Source organism: Podarcis pityusensis, assembly GCF_964106645.2.
Source record: "Podarcis pityusensis genome assembly, chromosome: 9".
Taxonomy (NCBI): domain Eukaryota; kingdom Metazoa; phylum Chordata; class Lepidosauria; order Squamata; family Lacertidae; genus Podarcis; species Podarcis pityusensis.
The window spans coordinates 73,512,080-73,533,627 of NC_138034.1; the positions used below are offsets into that span (position 1 = coordinate 73,512,080).

The following is a 21,548-nucleotide window of genomic DNA, read 5'->3' on the forward strand; positions in this document are numbered from 1 at the left end:
TCCAAAAACGAAACACCTTTCTGGTGTGATTCTGCATTACCCTGCATAATCCATTTGAAAACAGATTGACAAAGATGTAGATTACAAAGGAAACTTCAACTGTGTTTCTGCATGTAACCAAAGCGGCATGGAATACTGACAAATGAAGAATGGCTGATGAAAATCATGGAATATGCAGAATATGTTAAAACTGGCAGCTCTGATAAGAGACACAAATCTAGAATCTTTCAAGGAGGAGTGGAAACTCTCTCTGGTCTACTAAAAAAATAATTTTCCAAATGCGAAATTTAAGGGGGGGAATAGAATATATTAAGAAACCTACATATTTAAGAGGGTGAAATGGGACATGATGGAATTTTAAGAAGCAACTGTATGCAATTGTGCTTATAAACATTGAGGATGGATGAGCAGGAACTCATTCGTATTATAGAATTATAACTGTTGAGTGATAAATGGTGACTCTGAATCTTGAAATACAGTCATACCTCTTGTTACATTTGCTTCAGGTTAAATCTTTTCAAGTTGTGTCCCGCGGCGATCCGGAAGTACCGGAAAGGGTTACTTCCGGGTTTCGCCGCTCGTGCATGCGCAGACACTCAAAATGACTGTCACGGCTAAAAAATTGGCCGCTGTTTTTTTAATGCTTAAAAAACCTGGGTCAGCGTGAGTCAGCGGCCTGCACCGGGTTGTATATATAGAGTGAGAAATGTTAGTTTTTGTTTGGGTTGGTTGGTTGGTTAGTGAAAGCTGGTAGTGTTGATGTGTGTACAGTTGGTCAGTCATTTTTGCAGAAAGTCTTTTAAGAATAAAAGCAGAAAGTACTCTGCAAGGATACTCTTCTCGTGGACTCTTTTATGCCAACAAGGGTCCGAGGACCAGGCTGAGGTGACAAAGGGAGGTCAGAACTTTTTTTTTTTACAAACACGGACAATGACGATCACGTGCATGCGCAGAAGCGGTGAATTCTGACCCGTGCATGCACAGACGTGGGTTGCGTTCTGCTCAGGTTGAGAACGGGGCTCCGGAACGGATCCCGTTCGCAACCAGAGGTACTACTGTAAAAGAAAAATAAATGGGGGCGGGTGTTTGTAATCACCACTTCCTTTCTCATTGACCTGTGGCCTCATGCAGGCGGGGAACGGTTTGGATAACCTAAAGTGTCTCAAGCAAGCACAACCACTCTCCTGGAAAGCATGATCTAGAGTCAACCCAGATTGAAAGGAACTGCTCTGGAGTGGGGAGGAAACAGATTTCTGCACTGCAAAGGGTTTGCGGCCGTGGTTCTCAAAGGATGCAATGCATCACACCGGTGTGGCGGGAGAGCACAGCAAGTGTCGTGGGAAGATTCAATGGCAAACAAAGAAACATTTAAACATTTCAGTACAGTATGGTATCAAACTAAAAACTTTCTGGGGGTGATATGCAACCAGAAACTATATCCCCATGTCTCTTCAAGGGCACTGGCTATTCTTCTACAGTTCTCCACAACATATTGTTGCAAACAATATGCAAACATATTGTTGCAAATCCCAATTTTCAACCGTGATGAAAGATCAGAAAAGAGAAAGGCTTCTTTGTGTCAGGGGGAGTTTGATTGTCTCAAATTAGACCAACATTACCCAGGACTGGACGTGGGTGGCGCTGTGGGTTAAACCACAGAGCCTAGGACGTGCCAATCAGAAGGTCGGCAGTTCAAATCCCCGCAACGGGGTGAGCTCCCGTTGCTCGGTCCCTGCTCCTGCCAACCTAGCAGTTCGAAAGCACGTCAAAGTGCAAGTAGATAAATAGGTACCGCTCCGATGGGAAGGTAAACGGCGTTTCCGTGCGCTGCTCTGGTTCGCCAGAAGCGGCTTAGTCATGCTGGCCACATGACCCGGAAGCTGTACGTCGGCTCCCTCGGCCAATAAAGCGAGATGAGCGCCGCAACCCCAGAGTCGGCCATGACTGGACCTAATGGTCAGGGGTCCCTTTACCTTTACCTTTACCTTTACCCAGGACTATCTAGCCCAGGGGTAGGCAACCTAAGGCCCGTGGGCTGGATGCAGCCCAATCACCTTCTCAATCCAGCCCACGGACGGTCCGGGAATCAGCATGTTTTTACATGAGTAGAATGTGTCCTTTTATTTAAAATGCATCTCTGGGTTATTTGTGGGGCACAAGAATTCATTCATTTTAATATACAGTGCTACCTCGGGTTACATACGCTTCAGGTTACATACGCTTCAGGTTACAGACTCTGCTAACCCAGAAATAGTGCTTCAGGTTAAGAACTTTGCTTCAGGTTGAGAACAGAAATCGCGCAGCAGCAGGGCAGTGGCAACAGGAGGCCCCATTAGCTAAAGTGGTGCTTCAGGTTAAGAACAGTCTCAGGTTAAGTACAGACCTCTGGAACAAATTAACCCGAGGTACCACTGTATATATTTCTTTCAAAATATAGTCCGGCCCACCACATGGTCTGAGGGGCAGTGGACCGGTCCATGGCTGAAAAAGGTTGCTGCCCCTGATCTAGCCCAAGCCCCAGCAATGCAGGAATATGCAGCTGTCTTTTACGGAGATCAAACCTGCAACCATGGCGTTATCGGCACCACACTCTAACCAGCTGAGCTATCCAGGCAGAGAAGCACATTTACAATTTTATTTTAGGAATGATTTGTGATCTCACGTAGCTGCATTGTTTAAATAAATAGATGCCGAACAAGAGAAAGATGAGAGGGGGTTGTTTGGGCACCATTTGGTACAGATCCCCTGTAGCAAGTGAGTGAGTGTTGCACTTCCACGATAAATGCCCACTACGGAGGCAACTGCAATAGGTTTTTCTTGCAAGGACAGACCCACTCTTGACCCCAAATCACATTTGCACCAGTCCAAGAGGATCCCTTGGGATCATTCATCGCTGCAAAGAGGGTGGTGCTAAGTTGTAGGAGGCACAATCACCCACATCTCCCAAAGATGTGATGGGGATGAATGTGCTGTGTGAGTGTCTGGAGGCGGTTGGAGGATGGATGGCAGCTAATGGATTGAGGATGAATCCTGACAAGACAGAAGTACTCTTTTTGGGGGAAGAAGAAAAGTTTGGATTTGATATCCCGCTTTATCACTACCCGAAGGAGTCTCAAAGCGGCTAACATTCTCCTTTCCCTTCCTCCCCCACAACAAACACTCTGTGAGATGAGTGGGGCTGAGAGACTTCAAAGAAGCGTGACTAGCCCAAGGTCACCCAGCAGCTGCATGTGGAGGAGCGGGGAAGCGAACCCGGTTCAACAGATAATTAGTCCACCACTCTTAACCACTACACCACACTGGCTCCCTCACCAGATTATGAGACAGGGGGACAGGGGGCGGGAAGGTGTGGGGGACTCCCTAATCCTGAATGGGGTAATTGAGCCCCTGTGGGACCAGGTGCACAGCCTGGGGGTCATTTTGGACTCACAGCTGTCCATGGAGGCGCAGGTCAATTCTGTGTCCAGGGCAGCTGTTTACCAGCCCCATCTGGTACACAGGCTGAGACCATACCTGCCCGCAGAGTGTCTCAACAAGAGTGGTGCATGCTCTGGTTATCTCCCGCTTGGACTACTGCAATGCACTCTACGTGGGGCTACCTTTGAAGGTGACCCAGAAACTACAACTAATCCAGAATGCGGCAGCTAGACTTGTGACTGGGAGCAGCTGCCGAGACCACATAACACCGGTCTAGAAAGACCTACATTGGCTCCCAGTACGTTTCCGAGCACAATTCAAAGTGTTGGTGCTGACCTTTAAAGCCCTAAACGGCCTCAAAGGCCCAGTATACCTGAAGGAGCGTCTCCACCCCCATCGTTCTACCTGGACACTGAGGTCCAGCGCCGAGGGCCTTCTGGCGGTTCCCTCCCTGTGAGAAGCAAAGTTACAGGGAACCAGGCAGAGGGCCTTCTCGGTAGTGGTGCCCACCCTGTGGAACGCCAGATTCAAGGAGATAAACAACTATCTGACTTTTAGAAAACATCTGAAGGCAGCCCTTTTTAGGGAAGCTTTTAATGACTGATGTTTTAATGTACTGGTGGTGCAGTGGTTGTTAAGAGCGGTAGGCTCGTAATCTGGTGAACCGGGTTCGCGTCCACGCTCCTCCACATGCAGCTGCTGGGTGACCTTGGGCTAATCACACTTCTTTGAAGTCTCTCAGCCCCACTCACCTCACAGAGTGTTCGTTGTGGGGGAGGAAGGGAAAGGAGATTGTTAGCCGCTTTGAGACTCCTTCGGGTAGTGAGAAAGCAGGATATCAAATCTAAACTCTCCTTCTTCTTCTAATCTTTTGTTGGAAGTCTCCCAGAGTGGCTGGGGAAACCCAGCCAGATGAGCAGGGTATAACATTATTATTATTATTATTATTATTATTATTATTATTATTATTTATTTTAAAGATCTCTGTTGTTGGGAAGCATTTGCTGGTAGTAATGCAGAGTGGCAAATGATGGGTTGCATATCCTCAACAACAAAAAAGCTTTAAGGTTTTAGCAAGCAGATGGATTGAGCACGATAAGCAGTTAAGAAGCACATCAGCATTCAGCCACACGCTAACCATGGAGATCTGCAACCCACAGAGTTTCCGCAGATCATGTTTCCAATTTATCAAGATAGAAATATACAGAGAGGCAGTTTGAAAGAGGAAGTGAGGCTGCACTTGAGAGATGGAGAGGCAGAGAGAGGAGGGAGGGACACGCCGAAGGACAAGGGCAGAGAATTGTTTTCATACTCCCAGCAAGAGAAAAGGCACCCAGCCTGTGTTTCGAAGGCCAGGAATTGTTGCAGCTGAGGAACAAACCACATCCTAATTGCCACATCGACAAGATACTCACTGGAATCGCCCATGATCACAACAAACTTGTTGTGGAGCAGCTGCTGGGCTTCTTTCGAGGAGAAATTGTGGGTTTCTACCAAGGGGACACTTGTCATGGTTGCATTCGTGGCGGAACACCTCAACCCGGCCGGCGTTTTCTCCTGCAAAAAGGCGACAAATAAGGACAGGGAAGACAAACAAGGAACAAAAAAACCTCCCGTGCCTTTCGGAAGGCATAAAACTATGAGCCCTGCAGCGAAATGTCTCGGCTTGTGAAATGTCTCAGAATCCGTCACCTATCTGCCACAGGAAGGACCATATTAAAGGGTTTATTACCCCTTTGGGGGTCTCCTCTTCAGCACAACAACTGGGACAGGCTCACCACTGGGTGAGCATTTTCTCCAGCATCCCTGACTTTTCTCCCCACCCAGTAAAAGGTGCACACACTGGAGCAGGTAGATAGACTCTGTAGTGTGTCTCCTGTGATAGGAATTTTATGGTTTTAGATATATGGCAACGTTCATAACCACACGTACATAGATCAGCACAGGAAAGCCAACCTGGAACCATTTTGATTCCTAAACTGAGCAAATGTTTCTCTGCATGGTAAAAATGGAAAAGCCTCCCCATTGTCTCTTTCCTCACAAATCCTGTCTCAAGGATATGTCTGTTTGAATAAGGTGTGAGCCTGTGACCTGGCCCAGGAAATAAGTATTTTACCACTACAAAAGAATGGCCAGGCTCCCCAGGCAATCCAATCAAGTAACTTGCCAGACATGAGATAAACTGTGACAGGAGAAAAACAACATTTAAATTTCTGTGATGTAGGTGGGATGTATCCGAGGGGTGGTCTTAGGTTACACCCCTTCTGTGATGTATGCATAATGTTTCTGGGGGTGGTCTTGATCTAGAGGATGGGAATTTCAAAAGTCTTTATAAGCCCTTGCACAGCATTTTTGGGGGTCCTCCTCCTCTCCTGCGTGTGAGGGGAGTACCCTGCTGCAACAGATCAATAAAGATCAAGCTTACTAGCTGCTTTGCTTCTCAATATTCTCTGGTTGGCCTCTGTTATTTTCTCCTACCAATAGGGAACCTATGTAAGGACTCTATATGGGCTCTTGGATACCCCATAAGGGAAAAGGGCATATTTTTATTTACAACACTCCCACTTGGGTCCCCAGCCGTTGTCAAAAGTACAGCTCCCACCACACCAATGGCTGTATGCTGAGAAACTATCTCCTGATTGCCAGGAGACCAGCACAGCTGAACTTTGTTTAGGCTCAGAGACCTTGAGATCAAAAGGTCCTCTCCCTTCTCAGGCTGCTCTGACACGTACCAGGCTCTTGAGTTGTAAATTACTTTGATAGCCTCCTGAACCTTTTCACGCCCAGCAAGCCCCCAGCTGTGCCAGGATCCGCAGATCAGATAACATCTCATCCTGCCTAGAGTCAGGATGGAATTGTCTCACACTTCTATTTTTTTTTTAAATAATATTTATTACTTTCCAACAATTTAGACATTACATAAAAAAAGAAAATAAACAATACAATACAATACAAAAACAATACCTAACACTGAACTAACAAAAACAATTTAAACTGAGAAAACAAAACAAAAACAATTTAAAACACATCAAATAGTTTCAATCTTTCATTCACTTATTTCCATGACCTCCTCACACCTCCCTTTTTGTATTCCACTTCTATTAGTTGTTTCAGCAATTCCTTTCCATCTTCCTCTGCTTTTTTTTTTTTTTAAGGTAACAATAATTACCTTAACACATTTTGACCTTATTTTTCCCTTTAATTCTCTATTAATCCATTTATACTTAATTCCTTATAACATTTCTGCTGAAGCCATATAACTTCATTCCAACATTTTTCTAACATTCATTGATTTTACAATATTTCTGTAAATAGTCTTTAAACTACACACTTCCAAGGACAGGGAGTTTTAGAATTAAAGAGACCAGATACCCATTCCCCAGAAGTCCACAACTCTTCCGCAACGTTTGACATACCAAGATTTCCCAACTTCGCTACACCGGTGGTCAGGGAAGATGGGAGTTGTAGTCCAACAAAAGCTGGGGAAACCAGAGATTAAGAAACACCGGTCTGGTGAGTCTGCACAAAGCATTAAACAGCCTTCCACAGACCAGGCGTTCTTTCTTGATAACCCAGCTGATAACCTCTGTTGTTGCTGCCAAAATATTCCTTCTGGCCCTGCACACTTCTGCACAGTGGCAGCTCACGAACACTGCCCACCCCCAACCAAATTTGGTGGAAGGTTTGAGCAAAGCATTTAGCACCGAAGCTGCAAATCAGCAGGAAGTCAGCTGTTTTGAGCTCGCTTCCCTTTCTCTACAGAGCAGCTGGTGGCACCTCTGTCTTGGCTGCTAAGATGTTATCCCCAAACCCAGGTCTCACATCTCGGTTTGTCTGGGGGAGATACCGTATTTTTCGCTCTATAAGACGTACCAGACCATAAAACGCACCTAGTTTTTGAAGGAGGAAAACAAGAAAAAAATATATTCTGAATCTCAGAAGCCAGAACAGCAAGAGGGATCACTGCGCAGCGAAAGCAGCAATCCCTCTTGCTGTTCTGGTTTCTGGGATAGCTGCGCAGCCTGCATTCGCTCCATAAGACGCACACACATTTCCCCTTACTTTTTAGGAGGGAAAAAGTGAGTCTTATAGAGCAAAAAATACGGTAAACCACAACCGAAGGTTCAGCTGTAACTCTCGAGTAGGGATCTGCAATATCAGGCTTTCAACACTGTGATATGCCACCAACTAAACATTGAGATATACTGATATACCACAACATCTGAGCTGGTGGAGCTGGCTTGGAACTTTGTGACATATCACCAGCTAAACCACTATCATTCTGCCCAGACACTGAGGTCCAGCGCCAAGAACCTTCTGGCAGTTCCCTCCCTGCAAGATGTGAGGTTACAGGGAACCAGGCAGAGGGCCTTCTCGGTAGTGGCTCCTGCCCTGTGGAACACCTTCCCACCAGATGTCAAAGAGAAGAAGAACTACTAGACTTTTAGCAGACATCTGAAGGCAGCCCTGTTTAGGCAAGTTTTTTTATGTTTGATGCTGTATTATTTTAAATATTCAGTTGGAAGCCGCCCAGAGAGGTTGGGGAAACCCAGCCAGATGAGTGGAGTATAAATATATTATTATTATTATTATTATTATTATTATTATTACTACTACTACTACGCAAAGCACCCTGCAAGGCCACAGCAGGCAAAAGAAATCCCCTGCTGTCACTGTGATGTCAGGTGATTTGACGAGTGGCAAATCAGCAACATGGAGTAGACCTGTTGAATCAACTTAGCAACGTTCATTCATTTCACCGGGTCTACTCAGAGTGAAATTTTATTGATTACCACCCAAAGTGCCCCTGCCTTCAATGGGTTAGACTCCTTGCAAGGCACACACAGTATGGCAGTCATCATCACCATCATCATATTTATTCATACTCCGCCAATCTGGCTGGGTTGCCCAAGCCACTCTGGGTGGTTTCCAACACATAAAAACATAATGGCTCCCCGGGTCCCTTCCGATTCTATGATTGTTGTCTTGGAAGGTTTTGTGGGAAAGAGTCCCACGAAAAGACGGTTAAATGACACCCGAAATCCCAAGTCCCCAGCACAGCCTCTAACGAAAGCCAGGACAATGACCTTTGGCAGAGGCACCTTACATACAGAACAGCAGAGGCTCAGAAAAGCAGTCTATAAAATTGTAGCAATAAGCGGATCCCATGTTTCCTCTGACTATCCAATATAGAATCAAATAACTGCTAAAATTCACCGGTTTGACCGATTTCCTTGGTTCCAAGGCCTAATGACTCCTCTGGAAGAGGGGAATCCATCATCCCTTAATGATAAGGTCACATACTCCTTCCCCCTTGTTGCAGGAATTTATGTATAGGTTGGGGGAGGTTGCCCCTCCAGCAGATATCATGCACATGCAGCCCACTACCAAACTCAGCACAATCACTTTTGTGACTTGTCCCCACAAAACACTTCATCACAGTTTATTCAAAGGGCCTCTGCTGCATGATACCAAATGTAAGAATTCACTGATAAATGTTCCTATGTACTGGCTCACTGGGAAAACTTCAGAAATTCATGTAGATATGTGAGCTCAGCTACTCAGCAGCCCCTCTGCCTGAGTGATAATCCCTGGCCTCCTGATACCTGAGTGCCAGACAGGTAGCCATTCCAGAAATAACAAACCCAGATGAAGACAAAAGGGTGGGATTAACTTGGCTGGGAAACAGGGAAATGTAAGTATCTCTTTTGTTTCACTTGATGGGTGTTTGGTGGAGGGCAAGGGGAACCATGGGGCAGGGTCCAGGATGCTCAGATTACTGCGACCAGACCTCCCCTTTCATGATGTAACCGTGATGTATGAGTGATGTAGTTTGGGGGTGTGTAACATGGGGATTATCAGCTAATAAAAGTTTGGGGGCTCTTTTGTTCGGGGCTTCCATCTTGTTCCATCTGGTGGCAGGTGGGAGTCCTGTCGCAACAGTCTTCAATAAATACCAAGCCTACTGGATGCTGTTTTGCTCTGGTATTCCTGACTGCTGTCCAAGGGAGCCCTCAGATTTCTCTGCTAACACCCTCCATAAGGTGTGAACTTAGCCACACAATGGGAGGCAGGAGGCCATCAAGGGCAGCACATACCCCAGGCAGAAACCCATCAGGATGGTGGATTGAATCCTGATACTTCCAAAGGAGAGGCACAGGAAAGCCTTACAGCTAGGGGGATGTGTAAATATCTTTATTGTTCCTTGGGGAAGAGGAACTGGGGTTATTGACAGGGGTGGGTGACGGGCTCATGTTTCTACATGCCAAACACTCCTACTTTTTGACATATTTGTGATGTATCAATGATGCTGTTGAAAAATGTATCATGGGAAATGGAGAGAGGTCTTAAAAGTCCACACAACTACATGCTCGGGGTTCCTACTCTTTGTGTATTTGAACCTTGTTGCAACAAATAAAGATCAGGTCTACTGACCACTGTTTGCTTCTTCAACTTGGTTACAGAACCCTCCTTTTGCTGACCAGAGAGACCCACGGGGAGTGGCACCCCCACGGAGTAAATCCACACCCCAGGACTTTTCCTTATCAGAGCCCACTGGAAATGCAGGAAGAGTTAGTAGCATTGCACCGGAACGTACAGAGCAGGAGGGCGTGTGCATCAGCTGAAACGCCCCAGAATGTAAATGACACACCCTGTATTGCCTCTATGCAAAGTTTGAATATATACAAATATAGACACACACACACATTTTTTGCAGTGACCAGCTGCTAACAGTAGCATTTTCAGTTTTGCTAATCTTTCCAACTCTGCAGCTCGATGAACTCTCGACTGAACTGAATCAAAGCTGGCTGACCTATTTCGAGTCCAGTAATTTCATATAACTTTCAGGTCGCCAGCAGGGTGGGGAGGGAGACTAAATGCTCAAGTTATTGAAAGTTAACCACACAAAGGAGTCTGATTACCTGAATTGCTTCCCCCAGGCCACAGGGCATAACAAATGGTACGTTGATTCAGATGTCAAAATACTTAAGGTCCAAATACATACACAAACGCCTCTTTGCACTAAAAGGTACAAACAATAAAAAGTGTGCTCTGCTTAGAATTCAACTGTGCTTAGATTATGTTGAGTTAATGCTGTTAATATTATTTCAGAGATTAGGAATGCTTGTAGTACTTTGTGACCCTTACATTATAATGTTGCAATTGTGCTGATTAGCTTATTGTTTTAGTTGTTTTGTCCCAGATTTTAGTTGTCTTAACTGATGATTTGTTAACTGTTCTATATGCTTTACGTCGTCATTGTGATGTTCTAGAATTTTATTGCTATTTATTGTTTATAAACCACTTTGCGACTTTGGGGAACGAATTCCACATGTTGTTGTCATCCATCTGTCTTGAGAGATGTTTGAGACAGACAGATGCCAACAAGAAGAAGGATGAGCTGGTTTTCATTCACAAAATAGCAGCATAGATATATAAATCATACATTATCTTTGTTGTTTTAACTGGGCATGCCAGGGACTGAACCAGGGGTTTGGACATACAGTGGGTATCTTCCACCCTGAGCAATAAGCCCCCCCCCCCAAAATGGCCATGCAAACAGAGGGCAATTTCAGGCATGGCAAGACGCACTCACTGAAATCTCCTCTTCTATACAACCATTAAAAAGATCAGTGGTCCCATCAACTTTTGCAGCCGGGTGGGTGGCGCTGTGGGTTAAACCACAGAGCCTAGGACTTGCCGATCAGAAGGTCGGGGTTCGAATCCCCGCGACGGGGTGAGCTCCCGTTGCTCGGTCCCTGCTCCTGCCAACCTAGCAGTTCGAAAGCACGTCAAAGCGCAAGTAGATAAATAGGTACCGCTCCAGCAGGAAGGTAAACGCCGTTTCTGTGCGCTGCTCTGGTTCGCCAGAAGCGGCTTAGTCATGCTGGCCACATGACCCGGAAGCTGTACGCCGGCTCCCTCGGCCAATAAAGCGAGATGAGCGCCGCAACCCCAGAGTCAGCCATGACTGGACTTAATGGTCAGGGGTCCCTTTACCTTTACCTTTGACCACGCATATGAGAAACGACCAAAGCATTCCCCGCCCCCCCGCCCCGTAATTCTAAGGTGTCAAAACCAAAAATGTTCATAAATACACATAAATACTCACACACAGATACATAAACCATATTCTGACCCTGAGATGGAAAGAAGATAAAGTCCCTTCAAGAGAAGAACGGCAAATTGAATTATTGGACTATGCTGAAATGGCAAAATTGACCAGAAAGCTCAGGAACCAAGAAGACCAAAATTTCAATAACGAATAGGAGAAATTTATAATTTAACTTGGAGACCAACTGTAAATAGATGGAATGTTTTTGATTAGAGTAGCCTCTGCTTTTAATTTTGCAGTCTCCTTACCTTACTTAGTGGATCGTGCAAACCACTTTTCTGAACAGTGCTTTTGGTAGGGCAGGGGGCACTGAGGATGAGTTTATTGCAACCGAAACAGGGGTCTGAAAAACTTAGGGAACCGCTGGGCTTGGTAGTATTTTCAGTCTGTTTGGACAAGATACCAGAGTTTGCACTTTTTAAAGACCTGCAGGACCTGGGCAGCTGTCCAGCCCAACAGCAGTCTGTCTGCAATGAAACTAAGCACTGGGCAAGCCCAGACTTGTCTGGTAGGTGCCTGTATCCCTAGACCACCTTAAACAATTATTATTATTATTTTACACTGCAAGTATTTCCAGAGAGTTTCCACTCTCAGTGCCCTTCCCAATACAATCCCCAGTCCAGATTTTGAATCAGTGTCCCCAACGTGGCAGCCGGAATATTGGCTAATCAGGTTATCACTCGCCCATGTGCAATTAAATCCCTACTAAGAATTTCCCCATGCATATTTTCCTGATTGCATTTTTTTTAGAGGGAGGGCTGTTTTAAGCCCCCAGCCACAATTGGAATTTATCCCAGTCCAGCAGAAGCACAGGATGACTTTTATTACTTACTTTTTCCTAAAACAAATATTTATGTACCGCTGCATTGCAGCAGTTTGCAACAATAAATACAAAACCAAAAAAAGTTAGCCAAAAAAAGTTGAAAGCAGAAATAAATTAGGAATGAAGATCAATAGACCACGGTGGGGGATGATGTATTCATACTTTTTGACCAGGGCTTCCCCAACTTGGGTCTCCAGCTGTTGTGGACTACAATTCCCATCATCCCTGACACCTGGTCCTGCTAGCTGAGGATAGGAGTTGTAGTCCAAAAACAGCTGGAGACGCAAATTTGGGAAGCCCTCTTTTAGATGCTTTGAATTTCCTATAGAATTCTACTGCAAAGCTGTCTGGGCCTGGGGCTTTGTGTGGTTTCAGGTTTTTGAGGACCATATCTATTTCCTCTGGGGTGATAGGACTGTCCATGAATTCTTGTTCTTCATCAGTTAAGGTAGGCATGGTCAGTCCTGTCAGCATCGCCCTTGAGCCAGTGCCACCAACTGGACTCATCCACTTCAGCCCGACTGGGCTAGGCGAGCTGGGTAGCACTTCCAGAGACCACCTTCTGCACAGGAACAGGTCAAAGTGCTGTGGACTCACAGCTTAGAGTTGTGAGCACTGGATTCACTTCCACAAGAAGACAGTCGTTGCACAGCAGAGTACAGCAGACTCTAGCAGAGTATATAAACAACTCGGAGAGCAGCTCTGTAGAATATCTTCTTTATTCTATAACTACAACTATAATACAACTATATGCAGAGCTAAATAGGTCTAAGCATAAATAAATGCTGCACTGCACTGGGTGTCTGCAGCTGCTCTTAGCAGCAACCTTATCTCTACACACAATCTCTAACACTCAGTCTCTCTCTCTCCGACACTGACTGACTTGGTGCTGGAGCAGAATAAGTAGAGAGCAGAACACGCCTCCTCCTCTCTGGAGAATCAGCAGACTCCTCAGGAGATTCTTGGATATGGGAGGGGTGAAATCTCCTCAAGTCCTGCTAGGAATTTTCTGATTTCCTCCTCAGGTGGGTTATGAGAGGTGTATAGGTTGGAGTAAAATTCAACAAATTCTGAGATTATTTCTTTGGGGGGAGAATGCTATGTTGCCGTCTTTTCTGGAGATGCAGTGAATTCTTGTTTTGAGTGCTTTTTTCCTACATCTATTTGCTAATAGTCTGGAGTTTTTCCCTCCGTATTCATAGAAGCGTTGTTTAGAGTATAGAATGCTGATCATTGTTTTGTTGATTTCTAGGGAGTCTAGTTCTCTCCTTTTTTGTTCTATAAATTGAAGGAGCTTTTTAGCTCCTGTTTGTTTGTAGCGTGATGAGAGGGCAGCGATCTCTTGTTCTATTTTGCTAATTTTTGAGGTGGTTTGTTTTTTAAAGCCTCCCCTTCATGACCAGGAATCCACCTAGTTTGGTATTTTGCTTCCACCAGTGATTGGCAGTTTCCAGGGAGCCTTCAATGCAAGGCAGGAACACAGCAGCCTTCTCCCTGTTGTCCGCAACACCTGATATTCAGATGGAGGCTCCATTAAGCCATCACAGCAGTCCACGCTTTGCATGCAGAAAGAAAATCCGTTCCTGAACGCGTGACCTTCGGGTGTGGAGCACACTTCCACCCGCAGACAAAGCCACAACTGTCTGAACATCATGCCCTCTATCTAACCTTTGGCTTTCTCAGTGTTCTGCCGTGCCCTGTCTGTGACTTTTGTCTCCTTCGTCATACATTGCTCAAGGGGAAAATGACATGGTGGAAACAGGTGCCAAAATAACTTGTATTGTGGGATGTGAAACACAAGAGCAGTCAAGTACAGCATTCCTAGAGTGAACATGTTTACACATGGGGAGGAATGTTTGTCCAGCCAGCAGGTAAACTTCCTGTTTCCTTCTGGGCTGGGACAGACTTCCTCTGCATGTGACTAGAGGTGGGCGTGGCCTCACCTGTGCAGGTAATTACAAAAGCACAGGGCAGGGCAGCCATCTCTCTCTTTGACTACATGCATTGAAGAAGCAACATCTGCTTAGCCAAAGATGCTCTCTTGGCCAAGAGAGGACAAAGGGACTGTCTCCTTATGAGATAGTTTCCAGGTGTATGTTACTTTTCTAAGCTAAGTCTGCCTTCTAGGATCCGATTGTGAACAGAATGTGAGTAAACTCTTTTTATACTTTTATAGAAGACTGTGTTGTGTCTTATTACGAGGGAATAAGGGGGAAATAGCAGAACAGTTATTATAGAGGCTTTAGCGAGCCTGAGCAAACGCATCCGCTGCAAGTTTAAAAGGAGGAATGTTACTCTGCTAAATTGTGACCTTGTTAACACAAGCGGGAAAGGCTATTATCAGATAATATCTCCTCTCCTGCATCCCTGAACATTCCCACATGTATCACCCCACGATCACATGATTGGAAGATGTAAAGGGCACAGTCCAAAATGTATCTGACTGGTTTTGCATATTGTGCTAATAAAAAGAGCCTCAGCAGAGCTAGCTGGCAACTTGCTTGTGCACCTGAACATACAACCTCTAGGTTGTGTGTGTGGGGGTGTGTGAATTAGATCCAGCCAACAGGCCAGATCCTGGGTTCCCCCAAATCCAGCCCACCTGCCGATCACGTGACATCGGGTGACTGAAAGCCCCATTACCAAAAGGATAAGTGATGCAAGGAGGGAGCTGCAGACCAAGATAGGAAGAGCAGTGGTAAGGGAACAGCTAGGCTGCTTAAATTACCATATTTTTTGCTCTATAAGACTCACTTTTTCCCTCCTAAAAAGTAAGGGGAAACGTGTGTGCGTCTTATGGAGCAAATGCAGGCTGCACAGCTATCCCAGAAGCCAGAACAGCAAGAGGGATTGCTGCTTTCGCTGCGCAGCGATCCCTCTTGCTGTTCTGGCTTCTGAGATTCAGAATATTTTTTTCTTGTTTTCCTCCTCCAAAAACTAGGTGTGTCTTGTGGTCTGGTGCGTCTTACAGAGTGAAAAATACGGTAATTCAAATCTCCAAGGCCTGATGAGCTGCACCCAAGGGTACTAAAGGAGCTTGCGGATGTAATCTCAGAGCCTTTTTCTATGATCTTTGAGAATTTTGGGGTAACAGGTGAGGTCCCTGCAGACTGGAGGTGGGGAAGTTTTGTGCCCATGGTAACTACTGACCAGTAAGCTTGACATCAATACCAGGAAAGGTCCTAGAACAGATAATTCAACAGGCAGTCTGTGCGCACTTAGAAAAGGATGCTGTGATTGTGAAGACCCAGCATGGGTTTCTCACAGGTCATAGCAGATGAATCTCATTCCTTTTCTTTTGATGAAGTTTCAAGCTAGTGGATCAGGGGAATGTTGTGGACATAGTGTATCTTGATTTCAGTAAGGCTTTTGACAAAGTCCCCCACGATATTTTCGCGAGGAAGCTGGTAAAATGTGGGCTGAACAAGGTACCGGTAACTGTTGGGTGGATTTGTAGCTGGTTGAGTGATCAAGCCCAAAGGGTGCTCATTAATGGTTCCTCGTCATCCTGGAAAAAAAGTGACAAGTGGGATGCCGCAGGGGTCTGTCCTGGGCCCGTTGTTCTTCAACGTCTTTATAAATGACTTGGATGAAGGACTAAGTATTATGAAGAACGATTGAAGGAGTTGGGAATGTTTAGCGTGGAAAAGAGGAGACTGAGAGGAGACAAGATAGCCATCTTCAGTTATCGGAATGGCTGCCACATGCCAGAAACTTCAAATTCTGCAATTCTATTATCCAACCTGAAGTTGAAGCAAAGGGAGCGAAGGGCTCTCAGCTGATCCAGCAGACATGAAGTCAGTGCCAATCAGCAGACAGTAAATGCTAGCCTTTTAAAAAAAAAAATTAAATAATAATGATTTTTATTAGTTTTATTTAAGCCTCTTACTGATCATTTTGTTGTTTTGTCTTTCTTTGTAAACCACTCTGCGGGTTGATTTTTTTCTTACAACCAAGTACTGTGTGCCTTTTATTAAATAAATACTACAGTGGTACCTTGATTCTCAAACTTAAGCCGTTCTAGAAGTCTGTTCCAAAACCATAGAAAGTAATGGAAAATGGATTAATCCATTCCAGACTTCTAATAACAACCCCCAAAACAGCAATTTAACATGAATTTTACTATCTAACGAGACCACTGATTCATAAAATGAAAACAATAAACAATGTACTGCAGCCACACAATCAATCAATCAAAAACCAATCAACCAACCAACCAGTAGCTGAACTGGGTTCCACACAGTCACAAAAACAAAACAAAAAAAAGAGCTGAAAAAACAAAAATGCAAAATAAATTGCAAAACAACAGACCTCAGCGTAACACTCAAAACAGAAGTGTGGCACTCAAATCGGAAGCGTAAGACTCAAAATGGAGCACGTTCGAAAGTTGTTTGAATACCAAGGCATTTGAGAACCAAGGTACTACTGTACTGTTTCAAACATATTAAGCCACCCGGACTATATGGAACTGGCGGAAATGACTGGCAGAATTCGAGACCAGGGAGAAGAGTCGGTGGAAGAAGATTGGAAAAAATTTAAAGTATACTTACAGAAACATTGTAAAATTAATGAGTGTTAGAAGGATGCGGGAATGAAGTTACATGGTTTTAGTAGAAATACAACAAAGAATTAAGTAAAATTTGATTGATAATGGGTTAAATTGAAAAAATTTAAGGTTAGACAGTTAAGATAAACTATAGAATAAAAATTGAGAAAGATGGGAAGAACTTGCTGAAATAGTGAATTGAATTAGAATACAAATAAAGGGAGGTGTGAGGAGGTTGATGAAACAAGTAAAGGAAAGGTAAAGACATGGAATACTGGATGTGTGTTTTAGTTTTCTTTTTTGTCTGTCTTTTTTGTGTATTGATGTATGGTTTCTATATGTTTTATATGTTTTGTTATTGTTCTTTTTCTTTTTTATTGTTATATTTATTTATTTTTTCTTCTTCTTTTTTCTGTAACTTTTAAACTTTTAATAAATATCATTTTTTAAAAAAAACAAGCATATTAAGCCACCCTTAGCTTAGTGATTGCATGCTAATCAGCAGTACCAGAATGTTTTCCACAACCAATATCACTTCTTTGACCACCTTGTTTTTGTTGATAAAACATTTAATAAAATTGAAATCATAAATGTATTTTTGTTCTCCCTCTTCAATTTAGCTGTTAGCTAACTAAAGCACATGCATATTCTCCATCTCTGAAATAATATACACTATTTGAAACACTATTTGAGTGTGGCACTCAAAACGGAGCACGTTCGACTTCCAAAAAAAGTTCGCAAACCGGAACACTTACTTCTAAGTTTGCTGTGTTTGGCTTCCAAGTTACTTGAGTACCAAGGTGTTTGAGAACCAAAGTACCACTGTATTTACTGTATTGGAAGATGGACTGTAACTCCAAGAGGCGTAGCTGGCCTGGAACAGTAAATTCTTCCTGCCGCTATTAAATGAGGGTTGTTAGAGAAGCAGACCCCCACCTCTCTCTCCCTCTCAGGCCTGACAGTTGTTTATATCTGCTAGGTTCAAATTCCTAACAGGAGCTCCTCGTACCTGCTGCATTCCAGAGGCATAACACAACTGTGAATTACTGGCAGGACCACAGAGTTAAAAGTATTGTTGGCACGCAGCCCAGACCACGAGACCTTAATGCAGCGTTTCTCCAACTTGGGTCCCCAGCTGGACTACAACTCCCACCATCCCTAGCTAGCAGGTCAGGGATGATGGGAGTTGTAGTCCAACAACAGCTGGGTAGCCAGAGAAACACTGTCTTAGTTATTAATTTGCCAATTGGATTTAGCAACCACCTCATGCATGTAAACCCCTAGAATTTGACCCCGAGTTTGGGGCTTCAACGCAGATCGGGAGCGGCATTGGTGCTGCATTAACTCATTGTCTAGGGATGCGGGTGGTGCTGTGGGTTAAACCACAGAGCCTAGGGCGTGCCGATCAGAAGGTCGGCGGTTCGAATCCCCGCAATGGGGTGAGCTCCCGTTGCTCAGTCCGTGCTCCAGTAAAGTGAGATGAACACCTTTTAACTCATTGTTTACCTTTTAACTCATTGTCTAGACTGGCATCATTTTGCAAGACATTTATCTGTACACTGCTCAGTTATCCAAATAGCTTCTAAACTGTCTAGGTGCATAAATCCAATTCTTTTTTTAAAAAATAGCCACGCATAATTGAAACGCACAACAAAACAATTTCATAGAAACGTTAAAACAAAAACATGTACAGTATCTTGGGTACCACTTAATTCGTTCCAGAGGTCCATTCTCAACCTTGAAACTTTTCTTAACCTGAAATACCACTTTAGCTAATGGGGCCTTCTGCTGCCGCCGCACAATTTCTGTTCTCATCCTGAAGCAAAGTTCTTAACCCAAGGTAATATTTCTGGGTTAGCGGAGTCTGTAACCTGAAGCGTTTGTAACCTGAATCATAGAATCATAGAGTTGGAAGAGACCACAAGGGCCATCGAGTCCAACCCCCTGCCAAGCAGGAAACACCATCAGAGCACTCCTGACATATGGTTGTCAAGCCTCTGCTTAAAGACCTCCAAAGAAGGAGACTCCACCACACTCCTTGGCAGCAAATTCCACTGTCAAACAGCTCTTACTGTCAGGAAGTTCTTCCGAATGTTTAAGTGGAATCTTCTTTCTTGTAGTTTGGATCCATTGCTCCGTGTCCGCTTCTCTGGAGCAGCAGAAAACAACCTTTCTCCCTCCTCTATGTGACATCCTTTTATATATTTGAACATGGCTATCATATCACCCCTTAACCTCCTCTTCTCCAGGCTAAACATGCCCAGCTCCCTTAGCCGTTCCTCATAAGGCATCGTTTCCAGGCCTTTGACCATTTTGGTTGCCCTCCTCTGGACACGTTCCAGTTTGTCAGTGTCCTTCTTGAACTGTGGTGCCCAGAACTGGACACAGTACTCCAGGTGAGGTCTGACCAGAGCAGAATACAGTGGCACTATTACTTCCCTTGATCTAGATGCTATACTCCTATTGATGCAGCCCAGAATTGCATTGGCTTTTTTATGCATCTGTAACCCAAGGTACCACTGTATATTGAGAAGCAAAGTGGCTAGTAAGCCTGATCTTTATTAAAGGAACTGTTGCAACAGGGTCACCACACGCAGGAGGGATGAAAGGAACCCCGACCAATGGTGTGAAAGCCCTTATACAGAATTTTGAAATTGCCCACCCTGTAGCCCAAGACCACCCTCAAAACATCATGCATACACCACAGAAGGAGGCGGTCTACAGCAGAAATCCTGCCTGCCAGGATACCTGATAATGGTCACTGATTGCTCTGCCTGGGCAGTCTGGCCATTCTTTCGTGATGGTTAATACTTTAGTTCCTGAATCCAGGTCACAAGCTCACCCTATTCATACACAAATATGTCCTATAGGCAGGATTTGCCTGCATAAAGACAATGGGAAGGCTTTCCCCATTTGCCTCCCTTACTGCAGAGGAATATTTGAGGTCATTGGGAGAGTCAAAATGACTCCAGGATTGCTCTCCCAGACTGTTTCAGACACATGGTTTGTGTATTTAGATATGTGTGCGTTTATGAACATTTATTCTATATTTGAGACCTTAAAATTCTTAAAACACTTGGAGCAACAAACCCTCCAGACTGAGCCATCAATGGAGAGACAAAGAATGCGATGAAGTCGACTTTAAAGATCTTTCACACCATTGTTACGTCACCATCAGGAAAGAAGCAGACTCAAGTTCTGTTGTAATGCACGGAGCGGGAAGCATTTTTATTTATTTTTTGCAAAAATCAAGTTGGGTGGGGGGGAATGTGGGACTGAAAGAACAGGTGAGGCAATTAGTTCACCCAAGAGTCAAATCCTTAACAAATCAGACCAGCAGCGTTGAGGGATACAAGCTCAATCGCCTCTCGTTTTGCAAAGCCGGAATCCAAAACCGTTATCTGCCTTAAAGGCAGAATTTAACAGAGCAACACCCACGCACCTCCGCCGTGTGTGTCATCTGCAGAGGACAGCAACCACAACAGCAGACAAAACTGAAAACTTCCGGGACCAAAAATAAGTACAGAACAAAAGCCAAGTGTGTATTCAGCTCTAGGACTGCCGAGTGCTTTTTAATTTGCTGGAAATTTGCTGACAATAGGGGTTTAGCAGCAAAGCAGTCAATATCACGAAGGAAACAATCTTGAATAATTTGATAAAAAAGGGAAACAAACAGACGCCCAAGGATCTCTCTAAACCGTTTTGTTTTTTTGTTTTTTGAGGGGGAAAGAGAATTGGCTTTAAACCTGCCAAACATGGCTCATTGTTTAAGCAAGCCTAAAGAGGTGCAGATTTTTGGAATAAATGAACGACTGAATAAATAAATAAATCCTGACTTCACATGTACACTGATGGCTCCCAGTTGTCAGCAAATGACCAGCAAAAGGAACTTGGGGATATATTATGGTGGGCAGACGAATGAGACTGTTAGCCCAGTTTATAGCAGCTGCAAAAAAGGTTACTGATCGTTAGTAAAAGGAACCAAAAACAAACGTGCCAATATTGAAATGCAAATATATAGCTCCACCACGTATGGAACACTGTTCAATGCTTGTTGACCTTCAAAAGGGGTGTAGTAAGGTTGGAAATGGGCAGAAACTCCTGTAAGGAAAAATGACAATATTTGGGGGCTTTCTTGTTTAGAGAAAAGGCAGGTAAAGATGTATATGACACAGGTATACAAGATTATGCATGAGGACAGATACAGCCACCTGTGAATTCGGTGTGAAACACATTCCCAGAAAACTTACTATATTAATTTCATAAAAAAATTATGCAATGCTTGACTGTAAAAACAAAAACCTCAAAACAGTTCACAAGAAAACAATTTTTATTATTACATTATTTAAATTATTAAATTTAAATTTAAAACAATTTAAATTATCCCTAAGAAACAATAACTTATTAGGCTAAAATAACATTAGCCTAAAGACAGATTAACTTTCCAAACATCTGTGACCTCTGGCTTATTTCCCTCAATCCTTTGGTGGAGATGCTGAATTTGCCTACCTCTCCTCCTCCTCCAATCCTCTAACTCTTTCTTTAAAACAGGTTATTTATTGTTTTATTCTTTTAATGAGCAGCTTTGAGGCTTTGTTCCAATCGAGCCGCATATAAATCCTGAGAAATAAATAATATAAATGTGT

The 21,548-nt window shown here is 44.0% G+C and overlaps 1 protein-coding gene across 6 annotated transcripts in view; it reads right to left on the reverse strand.

Moving 5' to 3' along the window:
- LOC308485279 (PC-esterase domain-containing protein 1B-like) overlaps window positions 1–21,548 on the reverse strand; it is a 37,736-nt gene that overhangs the window by 9,963 nt on the left and 6,225 nt on the right. For 4 of the 6 annotated variants that reach the window (XM_081020931.1, XM_081020933.1, XM_081020930.1 and 1 more), the window contains exon 2: window positions 4,833–4,974. In XM_081020931.1, coding sequence (XP_080877057.1) covers window positions 4,833–4,929 — 97 coding nt within the window. In that variant the 5' untranslated portion in view covers window positions 4,930–4,974. Of the gene's footprint in view, window positions 1–4,832; window positions 4,975–6,833; window positions 7,206–8,634; window positions 9,540–21,548 lie in introns of those variants that run through there. The other 2 variants (XM_081020934.1, XM_081020932.1) reach the window with 2 other exon arrangements.